Source organism: Carica papaya, chromosome 6 (assembly GCF_054855325.1).
Source record: "Carica papaya isolate Zhongbai chromosome 6, ASM5485532v1, whole genome shotgun sequence".
NCBI lineage: Eukaryota > Viridiplantae > Streptophyta > Magnoliopsida > Brassicales > Caricaceae > Carica > Carica papaya.
The window spans coordinates 33,996,751-34,011,039 of record NC_142314.1 but is presented as its reverse complement, the minus strand read 5'-3'; the positions used below and the strand labels follow the sequence as shown (position 1 = coordinate 34,011,039).

The 14,289-nt window shown below is 34.7% G+C and overlaps 2 protein-coding genes and 1 non-coding gene across 3 annotated transcripts; 2 read left to right on the top strand and 1 right to left on the bottom strand.

Moving 5' to 3' along the window:
* Window positions 1–90: 90 nt before the first annotated feature.
* On the bottom strand, window positions 91–4,312 carry IMP4 (Ribosomal RNA processing Brix domain protein). Its single transcript, XM_022042432.2, has 9 exons — window positions 3,880–4,312; window positions 3,684–3,767; window positions 2,899–3,008; window positions 2,734–2,784; window positions 2,288–2,431; window positions 2,105–2,194; window positions 1,164–1,270; window positions 837–921; window positions 91–570 (listed from the first exon to the last, which is right to left on the bottom strand). Exons 1-9 carry the CDS (start codon window positions 3,989–3,991, stop codon window positions 472–474), a joined length of 882 nt encoding a protein of 293 aa, XP_021898124.1. The 5' UTR covers window positions 3,992–4,312; the 3' UTR covers window positions 91–471.
* Window positions 4,313–4,644: 332 nt separating this feature from the next.
* Window positions 4,645–13,537, top strand: LOC110814930 (Early-responsive to dehydration stress protein (ERD4)). Its single transcript, XM_022042518.2, has 10 exons — window positions 4,645–5,014; window positions 5,707–5,859; window positions 6,572–6,635; window positions 6,810–7,022; window positions 9,153–9,347; window positions 10,181–10,479; window positions 10,607–10,886; window positions 11,137–11,415; window positions 12,806–13,039; window positions 13,157–13,537. Exons 1-10 carry the CDS (start codon window positions 4,731–4,733, stop codon window positions 13,304–13,306), a joined length of 2,151 nt encoding a protein of 716 aa, XP_021898210.1. The 5' UTR covers window positions 4,645–4,730; the 3' UTR covers window positions 13,307–13,537.
* A 480-nt stretch (window positions 13,538–14,017) lies between these two features.
* Window positions 14,018–14,134, top strand: LOC148253560 (U5 spliceosomal RNA). The gene has a single exon (XR_015813015.1). It is a non-coding gene; the product is annotated as a U5 spliceosomal RNA (small nuclear RNA).
* The last annotated feature ends 155 nt before the right edge of the window (window positions 14,135–14,289 follow it).

The window sequence follows — 14,289 nt, the reverse complement described above, 5'->3', positions numbered from 1 at the left end:
TTGTGTGTGTGTGTGTGCGCACATATATATATATATATATATGTATATATATGTATTCCATTGTGAATAAAGAACTTGGCAAGCAGATGATGAGCTTTAAGTTGACTTTCATCCATGATCATCCACAAAACTATTTCATTCAAAGTGAAAACAAAGAGAAAAATTTCCACCCTGAAAACTATTTTCCTCCCCAGACTTCTATTATGTGGAAGAAACAATAAAGCAAACTACCCTACAAGAAAAAAAAAAAAAAATGCATGACCTCAGCATTTGCTCACCCAGGTTCTTCCCTTACTATTATACTTACATCTCACAAGTAACATGGATAATAATAGCAGCAAATATTCCGTAATTAAATTAAGGAGACTGACTTTGAGCAAATTTAAAACAAAATTTCTTAAATGACATTTCTTAAATGTAATAAGAAACGCCTCCCCGAAAACCATTGGTATCGGCTTTTTAACTATCGTGTTATTCCCCAATATACTTTTTTTTCTTTGAAGTGTTCATGTATGGCCGGATAACCCATTCGATCTGAGCTTCAGTCTGGTCAACTGCTCCTAACTTTACCTGCAAATCAAAAAGATAAAACATGGGAGCAGAAAGCAATCATTATTTCCACCCGTGACTTTTTAAGAGGAAAAAGGAAATTCCAACATTACGAGATTGGGACAGTTGGTTTTTGGGGACCTATACTCTCACTATAATAATCAAGCTAGATTATTTCCAAATCTTCATTGCAGAAACCAAAGTTAAGCTATAAATAGACATCAAGCTTCAAATAGTAATGCTATTATGTAGAACTGTCTTTGAATTTAAGTTGCTTTGATTAATACCTGATAAAGCCTCAATTCAAATCGAGGTCCAATCTCTTTCAGCTCAAGTGATTTAGGACCTCCATGCTTCTCATAGATATGATGCCTGTACATGTACAAGTTATTGATTAGGGGAAAGAAACCATAAACACTCAATCTAGAAGATAACAGCTTCTTTTTAGGAAAGATCAGGAAAGGAAATTAATTCAACATAAATAATACCAAACAACCAGAAGTCAAATGGAAATAAGCAGAATGTATGAAAATTATGAAAGAAACACAGGCGTTGTCAGTTTTAGAGGTAGAGTAGTAACTCTATTGAAAAAGACATCAGACTCAAGTGAGAACCTGAATGAAATGTAGTCGGACTGATTAGCGAAGGTAATGATCCGTTTTGTATCTGGCTTTGGAACTGGAAAGAGATGCTTTAGAATATTTGCTGTCCTTTCACCAAGCTACAGAATCCAGGAAAGTAACGAATGAATAACATGAAAACAATGTTGGAAAGTTTCAATAATAATAGAGACATACAAACAATTTGCAAAAATATCATAATCCAATAGTATTGATAAATCAAACCCCGGATTCCATTGTAATATAGGAGTAAAGTCAGCCACAAAAGATAACTGAAGCAGGGAGAAAAAAAAAATACAAGAACTTTTCTAATACAAAATAATAACTACAAATTAAACTCCCTATTGAAAACTACCGTGTTAACGTAATAATTAGTGACACCAAAACCTATAAAGTTCTAGATTTCTACTGCATTTCTAATAGTAACACTCTTTGAATAACCATTTTACAAAATAGACATAGGGCTTCAAATGAACCAGCTGCTTCTAACCAAACTTTACAAGACAAGAGTAGAAAATAATGAAGGCCAAAAGCAAGCATCAAATAAACAAGAGCTGAATTGGATCATACGTACACTTCAAATAGTTAAGCTTCAGAAGTGATCAAGTTTAAACTTGACAATGATTTAGCATTAACAAGCTGAGCTCAAGAGCAATTATGCAGCCAAGTTCAAACAACAACTTCAAGACTTTTTGCAAGCTCATGCTCACTATCAAAATATAAAACAAATTCAAATTTGGGCAAAGCTCGACTTAGCTAGTTTGTGCGCTTAAGTAAAACACATGTTACTTTTAAATTACAGACAAGCCTAGGACTTCCAGAAATATAATTGCAACCCTAATTTAACGGTTATCAGACTTGCTTTGAATGCAACCATCCTCAGATTTTATAACGTTCGATTAGATAGACTGGCATTAGTCTAGAGATGAAGATACCTTGGTTGTGAAGTTGTTAAGAATAAGATGAGGATACGCCTCAGGCATCGTTCCAATGGCTTTCTTGTCCTTGATATCATGTCTTGTAACCTACAATGAAATGCAAGAACAAAATATTCAGGCCCCAAAAAGTAGACAAGGGAAATAAATGTTCATAAAGAGGAAGAAAGGTCAAATACATACCACATTGAGTAAACCGAAGTAAGCAGTTGGACCAAATGGTAGGTGACTTATAATTAAACCATCAGGCACACCACGATGTTCATGAACCAAAACAACATCTGTAAACTCATGTGCACGGGCAGTTTCTATAATTTCAGAAATGACCTGCAAAGAAGGAAATTAATTCAGGAAAGGCATCAGATGGTAGTTGTCGAGAATTTTGCTACATTTCCACCAGAATCAATTTACCCCTTCTTTGATAAGTGCAAAACAATCTTCCATGATAATCATAAAGTTTACACTGTACACGAGATGCAATAATAAAAATATAACTAACCATGCACTAGGTTAGCAAGTGATAGAATTAAACCAACTTAACAGTTTTTACTGCTATGTGTCACCAAATTGAAATTTTACATAAAGCCTCAATACAGAAGGGAAAAAAAAGGATTACTAGACATACAGACCTGGCTACCACGATTTATTCTTTGTGCATTAGGGAAGACAAACTTCAATTCCTGCAACAATGATCCATTATGATCATATTAAAAGAAACTTAAGCACATACCCATTCAAAGAAACTTAGGAAAACAGTGGGTTTATGAACTAAAGTGAACTACTGCTAGACCGACCTTTACAAACTGTGTGAGGGGTGCACTTGGATTCCTGGATGTAGTTAACAAAATCTTTGGATCTCTTTCAGTTGCATTTGCATATTCATCATCAATATGAGTCCTTGGAACTAATTTAAGCAAAGATTACGCCACAGAAAAGTTAGCAAGATCAGCAAACAACATGGACTTACATGCATTTAGCTTAAAAAAGGGAGAACAGAGAGAAAAAAAAAATGAAGAAGAAATACAGATTTAACTGCAATCTAATGCTAGTATAAGAGAAGCTCACAACTCAGAGTTCAAAACACAATATCTCATGAAACCAGCTAAATTAACATCATAATCACGTATTCAAAATGAGAGAATCTGGTTTTATATCATGCAGCCCTTTTTAACTAAACATGTATTATCAAATCGAACCAAGACATTCATCCTCATCATAATTTGCAAACATAGACAGCCAAGCACAAATGATTCCAATGAACTGCAATAATCATCACTTCAAAACCAGTATCTTCGAATTAATGGTGAGATAATGATGAAGCTCCACTTCTTTAATGTTCTTAATTCCTAATCCAACACTTTCTAAGCTACAAGTAGACAGAATCTAAACTCTGAACTACCTTAACTATCCCAACGAAATCAACTGAAACTTACCGCAAATTCAAAACAACTCTTCTAAGCTTGGACAAACTCTAACGTTGCCAAAAATATAGAAAATACAAGGGAAATCACATAAAACAAATAAAATGTCATTAAATTTTATATTACACTGTCTATGCATCATTCAGCACAAAGCATACCAGTGGTATTCTCGTCTTCGAGATCGATTTCTTGGCGAAGGGCAGCTTCCTCGTTTCGGAGCTCCGTTGGAATGGGCTTTCCCTCTGTGAAGAGAATCAGAATTTTTTTAGATAAAAAGAATTAAAATTAAGAAATTAATTAAGGATAAAATAATTAGAAAACCACCAAGTTCTTATTGGAAAACAAAATTTTAACCTTGAAGAGCTTCTCTTATTTTTCGCTTCTTCTCATAAAGCAAACGTTCTTTTCCTTCTAAGCTCTTCCTGTACAGATACTCCCTCCTCAGCCGAATGTTCCTTCTCAACATTTTTTCGTTGAAATATAATACAGCTTCTAAATACAGGGCCTTACGATTTCAGGGAGGGTGCATCTGCGTGTTTGCAGAGACGAAGAGGTAACACGCAGTTTCAGTGTTAGGGTTTTGGAAAGCCAAGCAGAGGGAGCAGAAGTGCGAGCGATGAGTATAAGCCAATGAAGGAGATCTGGAGCTCGAGGGATACGGCCGTATGATGTTGGAAGAGAGAGATAGACGACGGAAGAGGAGTGTTCAGAGTAGAGGATGAAGAAGGGTTTACAGACAGGCACTGTGGAGACGAAGGGCTCGGGGAAGAAGTTAAGAAGCCCAAAATTAAGAGGGTGTTTGGAATCAATTATAATTAAATCCCGTACCGGTTTACTGTAAATATTATATTTGATATCTTATAGTAATTTTTTGTAGTAAATATATTTAAAATTCTTAATATGATAATTTCCGGTCCAGTTGGACCGTCGTGCCGGTTTCAGGTTCGGTTGGACCGCGATCCGGGTTTTTGGTCCGGATGAGGAAAGGCCAACTCTCTCTCTACAGATACATATAATCTAACTCTCTCTCTCTCTTACATGCAACTCCGCCACGTACTACTCGACCTGGCACTCTCTGCTTCTCTTCGGCTTTCAACTTTCAAGGTAACACCTCCAAATTTCCTACTCTCTGGTTCTGTCTCTGTCTCTGTCTCTGTCTCTTTCTCTGAGTTTTCTGCTATTTCTTCTGTTTGGTTGATGAGAAAATGAAACCAGAAAGTCTTGTTGCCTCTGCTACCATCAATATAGGCCTAGCCTTAGTGGGTCTCTGGTTATTCTCCATCTTAAAGAAGCAACCCTCTAATGCTCCCATCTACTACGCTCGTCTCCTCGCCAAACGACAGCCTTTGCCTGTACATCACTCTTTCTCCTTTTCTCGTTTTCTCCCTTCTCTTTCTTGGATCCCTCACGTCTTTCGTGTCTCCGACGATCAAATCCTCCAATCCAACGGCCTTGATGCCCTTGTCGTCATCAGGCTCTTCAAGTTTGGGTATTTTATATTCATGCATTTTCTTCTTTTCTTTTCCTTTTGAATCTTTTGCGCTCTGCAGGTCACATAATTTCCGGTATAACTTTCTGGGTTTTGGAGTTTATTAATGGGGAAGTATTATATGAACTTACTGGCCTGTTACTCACCATTACGATTGTCATCAAGGTGTTTGATCTAATGAGCCAATGTGTTATGAGTATTTTCCTTTTAGATTTCTAACGTTAACTATTACATATTTTCTCCTTCCCCTAATTCAGTTTTGAATCTTCTTTATCTTTTTCTTAATCAGCATTTAGTAGCATGATATGCTATGGAGTTGTGGAGGCCCAAATTCTTTTTCAGGTTTTGTGCTTGGAATCTGAAGTTAATGTAAAAGTTTAACATCTAGAAGTTTATTGAACTTCTACAATTAAGGGTTGTTATGGCTAGGAGTATGTAAGGGTTGTCTATGGCCATCTTCTATAAGTTTTAACAACTTTAATATATTCTTAAACTTATATATATATATATATATCAGTTTTGTTACCTTTTTCAGGTTTTTATACATATAAGGGTTGTCTATGGCTAGTAGTATCTTCTAAAACGACATCATATTTTGTTTTTAGTTTTTGCCTGATGATATGGTTCCAACATATTAGAGATGGTTTATATATCAGTTTTGTTGGCAGTGATTTCCTTTATGTGTTTTGCAGTATCAACTTCTTCACAGTTTGCTCTGTGGTTGGGTTAGTAATACTTCTCCCAGTCAATTATTACGACCAGGATGAGCAGGATGGACAATCTACAAGCGACCATTATTCACTGGATCCTTATGCAATCTCAAACATTGGCAGTGGGTCTAACAGGTGACTGTTATTTGAAAATTAGTATATTCATGGAGAAGTCATTATTGTCTCATCTCTTTCACAACAGAAAGATGTGACTGTTATTGCTAATATTACCTTTTGTATCTCAAGCTCCTTCATTAGCAATTTCTTAGCTGATTATGTTTAATATCATGGTTTGACAGACAGAAGAAAGGTGGCCTTATGTTCTCTGATGATGGTCTAATCCAGTGATGTTGTTGACACTCTCTCTAGATAAGATATGGCATGGCCTATACTTAGAATTAACCCAAGTCTCAGGACTTGGTACTCTTTTTGCTGGTAGATTTGATAAGCATACATCTCAAGGTCTATTTTTGATGATTTCAACAATGAATGGCATATATGTCACTCTTAACTTATTTCAATACCAGGTCACATGGATTTGTTGTAGAATATTTGTAGCTTTATAACCTTACGAGGATAACACATGTCTAAACCTGGCACTCTGAGTGCGGAGTAAGAAGTTGCACTATAATACATCTGAAGCTCAATGAACATTAACTAGAACTTTGACATTGATTTCTCATTGAGAGTTAGTCTTAATGGGTGTGCATCTACATTTGTTCACGTTGTGCATTATATATGGGCTTAGTAAAGCACCTCTTTTATTTCATTTCTTAAGTTGAGTGCAGTCAGTTTATTGGAAACCTTCCAGTTACATGCGCTTACCAAGTTTCTGCTGATTTCTTAGGCTATGGGTGCATTTTGTATGCCTGTGGTTTATATCTTTCTATGGACTTTACCTACTGTATAAGGTGAGTTTTGCATCCTTAATTTCTCTAGTGCTTGGTTAAGAATTTTCTGATGAAATCTTGCAGCATGGTACTGTGGTAGTGTGGATGGATTCTTATGTATATCAATTGACTCTTCGACTTTATATTCAGATATGTTGATGTAAGAGGTGATTTTTTGCATCATTTCATCTCCAGGAATACAGTGAAATTTTGGTTAAACGGATTCAACAATTTCAGAAACTCAAGCAGCGCCCTGATCAGTTCACTGTTTTAGTTCGGCAAATCCCTGTCTGTGATGAACACAGGAGCCGTGGTTGTTGCGTTGAGCACTTCTTCTCTAAACATCATCCATTCAGTTATTATTCTTATCAAATGTTATACGATGGGAGAGAAATTGAAAATCTTCTGGTAAGGATTTAATGGTTAACCCACCCTATGAGTTAGTCTTGTCACCTTCGCATAACCTGCATGATCATGAGCATTTTGCTAAAATATTTTTTTTTTCTAATTCATGCTCAGGTTAAAGTTACTGCGTTATTTTTTCTTATGAGTCAATTACTTGGTTATCAAACCATAATGTTGTGGAAGATAAATAGGCCTGATTTTTTCCTCTTGATAGAGGAAATAGAGGAGTTCTTGATGTGGATAACTGAATGGTTTAACATTTATGAATAAGCTTTCATGTTTTTCTTCTATTCTCCTGTATCCTCAATTTATTTAGTTATCTTTTACCAAGAAAAAAAGGGAATTTGGGAAATGAACTTGTGATAATTGATTGCATTTACGCCATGTTCGGAAAGCTACAATTATTTTAACTAGGAGATTGTGAAAACCTCTTCCAAAACGATGAAAATTGACATCCTAGACAATTTGACTTTGAATTGTTGAGGATATTTATCATTTTGGAATGGATTCACCTTTTTATTTAAAGTATAGATTTCCAAATGAACTTCACAAAAAAGGTTAATTTCTTCCGAATATGACCTTAAGCTTAATAGTAAAGGATGTAGTCCACATGTAAGCATGTGTCCTCCATCTTGTGCTAAAGTTTGATCAACAGAATGGAGTGATAGCCAAAATTGAACTCTAAACTTCTGACTACGAGTACTTCATGAAGTAATTAAATGTGAAAAGTTTCTCCAAAATGTTATACTGATAAGAAAAGACTCAATTCATTGTTATACTTTTAATAGGCGGGATGTACCTATAGAAGACTTCTCAAAAACCATATGTTTTGTTGAAACTTTATGCTGAAGCTATTAAGGAGCTAATATACAACAAATTTTAGAGTGATAAGAAACAAGATCTTAGTGGCTACATTTGGTAGTGATTTGGGTAGGGTAAGCTAGGATAGTGTAAGGTAGCCTAAGGATTTTATTTATGTTAAGGAATAGATCAGTATGGCAATGCAAAGGTAGTTTATTATATGGCTACAATACCTTTTATTTTTAAAGAGTATTTATTATATAAATTTAAAACGTTAACAATTAACAATATTTTGATATTAATATAATAACAATATTAAATTAAAAATTAAATGTTAAGCACGTTATATATTTCAAAATTGTATTTTAAAATAACATTTAATTTAATAACAATTAAAAAAACTTCCTGTGAATTGCAGCCAGAAGACCACAAGTCACCACATTATTGATGTAATTGGCATCCAGGTAAGGCCAGAGATATTCTTTGGCGCTGATTGGTCTGGACGAGAACAGTTTTCGGTTTTTCTATGGTTTGCTCCATGGTGGTCGGGCAAGACTGTAGGTGTTGCTGGTTTCTTTATTTTTTAATATAAATAGTGTGGTTATAAGGATTAAGTATGAAGTAAGTGAAAATTAGAGTTGGTATTTTGGTTATGGATAGCTCTTATTCTTCTCATCAAAGTTGACTAGCACTACTCATCATGGGTAGGGTAGATGCTTCTCGCCAGAGTAGTTTTGGCTGTTAATCACTAGGTAAGTTGAGGCTTGCCATCTTTACCCTACCCTACCCACCTAGAGAAACAACTTAGATTTAAGGTATACACAGGAGACTGGGGCCAACACAGCCTTAAGGTTTATCCAGGGGATAAAAATTGGCCCTAGTTTCTTCCCACAGAAAGAATTAGTGCATAATCTCAATTGATAAGTAATAAAAGTTGGTCTTATTTCGACGACTCTGTTTTGATTTTCAACTGTTTCTAAATTCCTGGTGCTCTTCTGTTCATTTTTCTTTATGGTCATAGGAATATTTTCGAGAAGTCTGTTTATTATGAGGACTTTCTAAGTTAGAATTGCTTTTTGACCATAATATGTGGTGTAGTTTACTTCATGATGTTCTTATAGATCAGCTCTTAGAAATAAAATGAAAATGCATATATCACTCACTGGCTATAATTAAAATGATGACATCAAGAATAATCATTGTTTTCCTTAACAAATTGAACCAATATGGTTATACCATTTTCTTTGAATAGAGAAACTACATTCAAACATCCTGCCAATTCTTGTTTATTTATTCTTTTTATCAACTGCTGAGAGGTATTATTGTATGTAGAACCAAGCACGTGATATTGCAAACAGAATAGAGAATATGAGAGAAAAATCCATGACCAAGAAACATAAAAGGGAACCCTTGCTTTTGGATGGATCACGGCAAGAAGCTGCTAAAGTAGCCATGTATCAAGAAAAGCTTCAAGAACTTTTCCATAAAATTCATCAGTTACAAGAGGAAAATATGCTTCAACAAAAGGTATTCTTTGTATCTATTTGTGAGTGTATATTATATTATACATATTTCCTTCCTGTTTATGGTCAGCAAGTAAGATCCTAGCAGTTCATTTCTTATGGCTTGCTTGCTATGTTTCTTTATGGAATATTGTCCATCAATTTGGTAATGTGAATTTTGTTCCTAAAGAAGTTTGTATAACTATGCAGAATCACACATCACTTTGAGAAGATCCCTCATTTTCTCTCGTATTTTTTTTCTCTTTGTTGGAATTTCTCTGTAACTAGTTTTGGAGTGAGTAGCTCTCTCCACTAGAAAATATGGCAAATGGTAAATTGTTATTGGATGGATAGAACACGATTTTTTAGCTGAAAATTCCATGGAAAAAAGGGGAATGCTTTGAGGTTGTGTTAACTACGTTGCAGGTTTGTCCTGTTACTTGAACTTGCTGCATATGTTGGTACTGAGCTGTATGTCATTCTTTTCTAATTAAGTAGTATTATCCGTTTGTTGGATCCCTGTATATTAATTTTTCAAGATACATATTCTTTTGTTAGGCCCCTTTACAGCGTCATGTCATCCATTTGTGATTTTGTTGGACTAGTAATAAAATTTGTGAAAGTTCTAATAGGAACTTTCAGAACAAGGTAATGGAATTTACCTACCAATTTTTCCTTCTCCAAATCTGCAAGCAAACAAGAAAGACGTCTTCAATCTATAAAGTAGCTCGCATGGATGTCCAGTATATACATTGGGTTGAGAGCTGGTCTCCTACTTCTTTTTTCCTAATATATTTGAACCAATTTCCAACAGTAATCTAGAATTGAGGATATCATGTTGTTTTGTTTTATTTGTAGGAGTTACCTGTTGCTTTAGTAGCATTCAAGTCCCGTTGGGGGACTGCACTTGCTGCGCAAACTCAGCAGCACCCACATCCACTACAATGGATTGTTGAAATGGCTCCTGAACCAAGAGATGTATCATGGAGGAATGTGGCAATTCCACATAGTTTTTTACCTCTTCACAAAATTGGGGTCATTCTTGCAGCATCTCTTCTTACAATTTTCTTTGCTGTCCCAGTCACAGCTGTTCAAGGAATAGCAAAATTTGAGAAGCTAAAGAAATGGTTTCCCCCAGCCATGGCTGTTCAGTTGATGTAAGGACGTGTATCTTGTGTTAGTTTTTCTTTTCTCCGTCAAAAGCAGTAATTTATTTAGTGAGTAATTCTTAGTTATTAAGTATCTTCCCTTGACTTTTATTTTGATATTTGAATTGTATGACAGACCAGGACTGAGGTCTATCGTGACAGGTTACCTTCCAAGTGCCATTCTGAAAGGATTTATGTATATTGTTCCCTTCGCTTTGCTTGCTATGGCCAAAATAGGCGGTTCTATCTCAAAGAGCAAGGAGGAAATTAAGGCGTGCAATATGGTTTTCTATTTTCTAGTGGGAAATGTATTCTTTTTGAGCTTGATATCAGGATCATTACTTGATGAAATTGGAGAATATTTTACTCACCTTGGAGATTTTCCTAGTCATCTTGCTAGTGTGGTGTCCGCCCAAGTAAGATTGATTTGTTTCCGTTATCTTAGATTACATTTGCAATCTTCTTCCATGTCTTACCGAGTTGTATTACAAAAATGAACGGACTACAATTTTCTAGGGTATATACTTGACATGTTCAGGGGATATAGTTGATTCTACATGGCTATTATCTCACAGACATTTTAAATCTAACTATATCATTATTGGCTTTAAAACTCAATAAATTAAATTGGACAATATTTTGATAGTTTATTTATACTTGTGCCAGGCAGATTTCTTCATGACATACATCTTGACAGATGGGCTATCAGGATTTTCTCTGGAGATCTTACAGTTGGGGCTTCTTACATGGGATGTTATAAAGTCATGTACATATGGCCGAGGGAAGGAGAAAAATCCTTATCTTTATTCTTTTCCCTACTTTAGGGTTATTCCCACAGTCTCCCTGTCAATACTGATTGGCATGGTGTATGCAGTCATTGCTCCATTGTTGCTTCCGTTCCTTATTGGCTACTTCTGCCTTGGCTATGTCGTTTACATCAATCAGGTTCGTTTCTCTACTGTGTTGTGCATCAATAATATTTAATATCTTCAACATAACTGATTGGTTTATGGTTATTGGTTCTGAGGGTATTTGTATGGACTTTTCTTGTGATTGAAGATGCTTAACGCACATTTTAGTTGGAAAATAAGCTCTAAGGTACTTGGGTCACTTCAAAGTGCTTAAAGTTTAGAGTTTTTAGCCTCCAACAAAAGACTAGTAAGACCAGTTTTGTCAATAGCTTTAAATGGAAGATTGATTTTCTACCAAAATATTCTTTATCAGAACAAAATATTACACTTAAATAACTTTATCTAAAAAATAATTAATTACAGTCTTTTTAGATATTTTACTAAATTTCTAGCTTAAAGTTCTAATTTTATCAAAAACTCCGACAACTTATCAAAGTTCAAAAGTTAGAAGGAAAACTCAAGTGTCCAAATAGCTTTCCTGCTTAAAGTATTATGAATTTAAGGGTCATTGGAGCTAAAAGCCTTATGAACTAAAGCACAAATAATAAGCCTACCCGAACACCCACCTTGTTTGGAATGAATAAATAACAAAACTTTATTTTGTTTGCAAATAATAAATCAATCTATGGAGCACCTAGCAGAAACCGAGAAAAGGAAAGTTTTGAACTTTTCTGACTTCTCTTATGTAGTTCTTAATCTCTTTTAGTTTTTTTCTCCTCTGCATATATATTGAAGTGAAGAGGAAGAGTGACTGGAAAAAAAAAGCAGTTGCTTAGAGACAGGAGAGAGAGGAACAGATTTAGGATTTAATTAGTTATATGTATATAATATATATACATACTGCGAAGACTTTGAAAACATTTGCAGGGGAAGAAAATTAACTCCTGAACACACACACATGAAAGTTATTCTTTTAATGATTTTTACATATATATATTATATTTTAATAAAAAATATATATATATATTTAGAATATGTCACTTATAATATATGTAATTATATATATGCATTGTGGGTCAGTGACGGGGAACCTGTGAATCCATTATGGTTCAAAAGAATAGTAAAATATTAAACCCGTCTCAAACCGTTTTCTGCACCAAAGCTCGGGCACGGTCAGATTTGCTCATATCTGTCCAAACCCGTCGTGTTATCATCCCCAAAATAGGAACTATAACAAGATGTCATTTACATTGAGGTGAAATAGTAAGTTTTCATGCTTCATCCTGATACAAAACTTTCATTAGGTAATACCTGTTAGAAGCTCTTGGGTTTTTCTCTCTCTTAGCTCTCTTCTCTTGACCTTCTTGTCTTATGAAATGAATGAACAAGCAATTTCCTATATTAACCTTCTCGTCTTATGACCAATATGTTCGACAATTATATTTCATTCAAATGATCGTGATTTCTTTTGTAATGTTATGCAGATTCAAGACGTATATGAAACTAGTTATGAGACATGCGGTCGATATTGGCCATTAATTCATCACTATACCTTTGTTTCAATCATTCTCATGCAAATTATTATGATTGGTCTCTTTGGACTGAAATCGAAGCCAGCTGCTTCTATAGCCACAATACCGCTCTTAATAATCACCATACTGTTCAATGAATACTGCAAGATTCGTTTCCTTCCTACTTTTCGCCATTTTCCTTTACAGGTACAATTTGCATTTTCGTTTCTTCAATGCATGTATGTTTTACGTTTGATTATTTTTGTTAACAAAGTGCATGGACAATCGCGGTATCTCGAACAAATGTGAAATTTTGTTCCACAGACTGCTGTTGAAATGGATGAAGCTGATGAAGAGCTGGAATCCAACTATAGAAATGCATTGAGTGCATATTGTCAACCTTGTTTATTGCGTGGGAACAGCTTTATCTCATCTGAGCCAACCCTCATCCAGCCATTAATTTCCTCAGTGTGATTTTGTTAAGAACTCGTCCTGAATTCTCTTCTCCATTACTCTAAAATTTTTTCTACTTTTTTTCTTTTTTCTTTTTCAAAGCAGGTATATTATATGGCTTACATTTTTTTGAATGTGAATTAAGATCAGTTTACAAAAATCTCACTTGATAGTAAATGTTAAATTACACTACAATGAATCTCACATTGTAAAATGATTGATTGGATAATTTGTTGAAGATTTATGTTCTCATTCTGGTCAGCTTATGGGTGAAGTGGTGTTAAAATATAATTAATTAACTAATTAGATGCCATAAGCAGGATTACTAACCCATAGTATGTTCTTAAAATTTATTGAAAATTTGATTATCATTCTCTTCATGGACTCTTAAACTAACTTTCTAACTTTTCATCATTAAGATAAATTAAATTTCATTAACTCTGTAAACCTAGCTTTCCCACCACCTCCATTTGTAATAAATTAAATTGTTGAAAGATTTGAATAAAATTCTTAATTCTAATTTAAATTAATTTCTCAATGAAAGTTAGAATTCAATCAAAATTTCGATATTCAATACAATCTATTTTCATATAAATTAAAATGTGATTGTACTTATGAGATGATTTCAACTGTCTACGTCTGATACGATGCAATCCCACATCGCATAGTAGATAGATGCAATACAAGCCCCTGTATACAAATACATTGAGTCAACATCTGATAAATTCACGGAGCTGTGCGGTGAGAACAAAGCGAACTATTCTTTCGCCTTTTACTAAAGAATACCGTGTTCGCGCCGCTATTAAGCAGCATACGCCAATTTTTGGAGGGGCTCGCTCTGGGAGTGTTGCCTCTTATCAATTAAAGTTAAATATGAGCTTTGACTCTCCTGCCAGTCGTGGAGAGCCATTCTCTCTCTCTCACGCTTCAGCAGTCTTTATCTGATGTGGGATATGACATGCAATTTATAACTTAAAATTTGAACTATTTTTAGTGCAAATGGT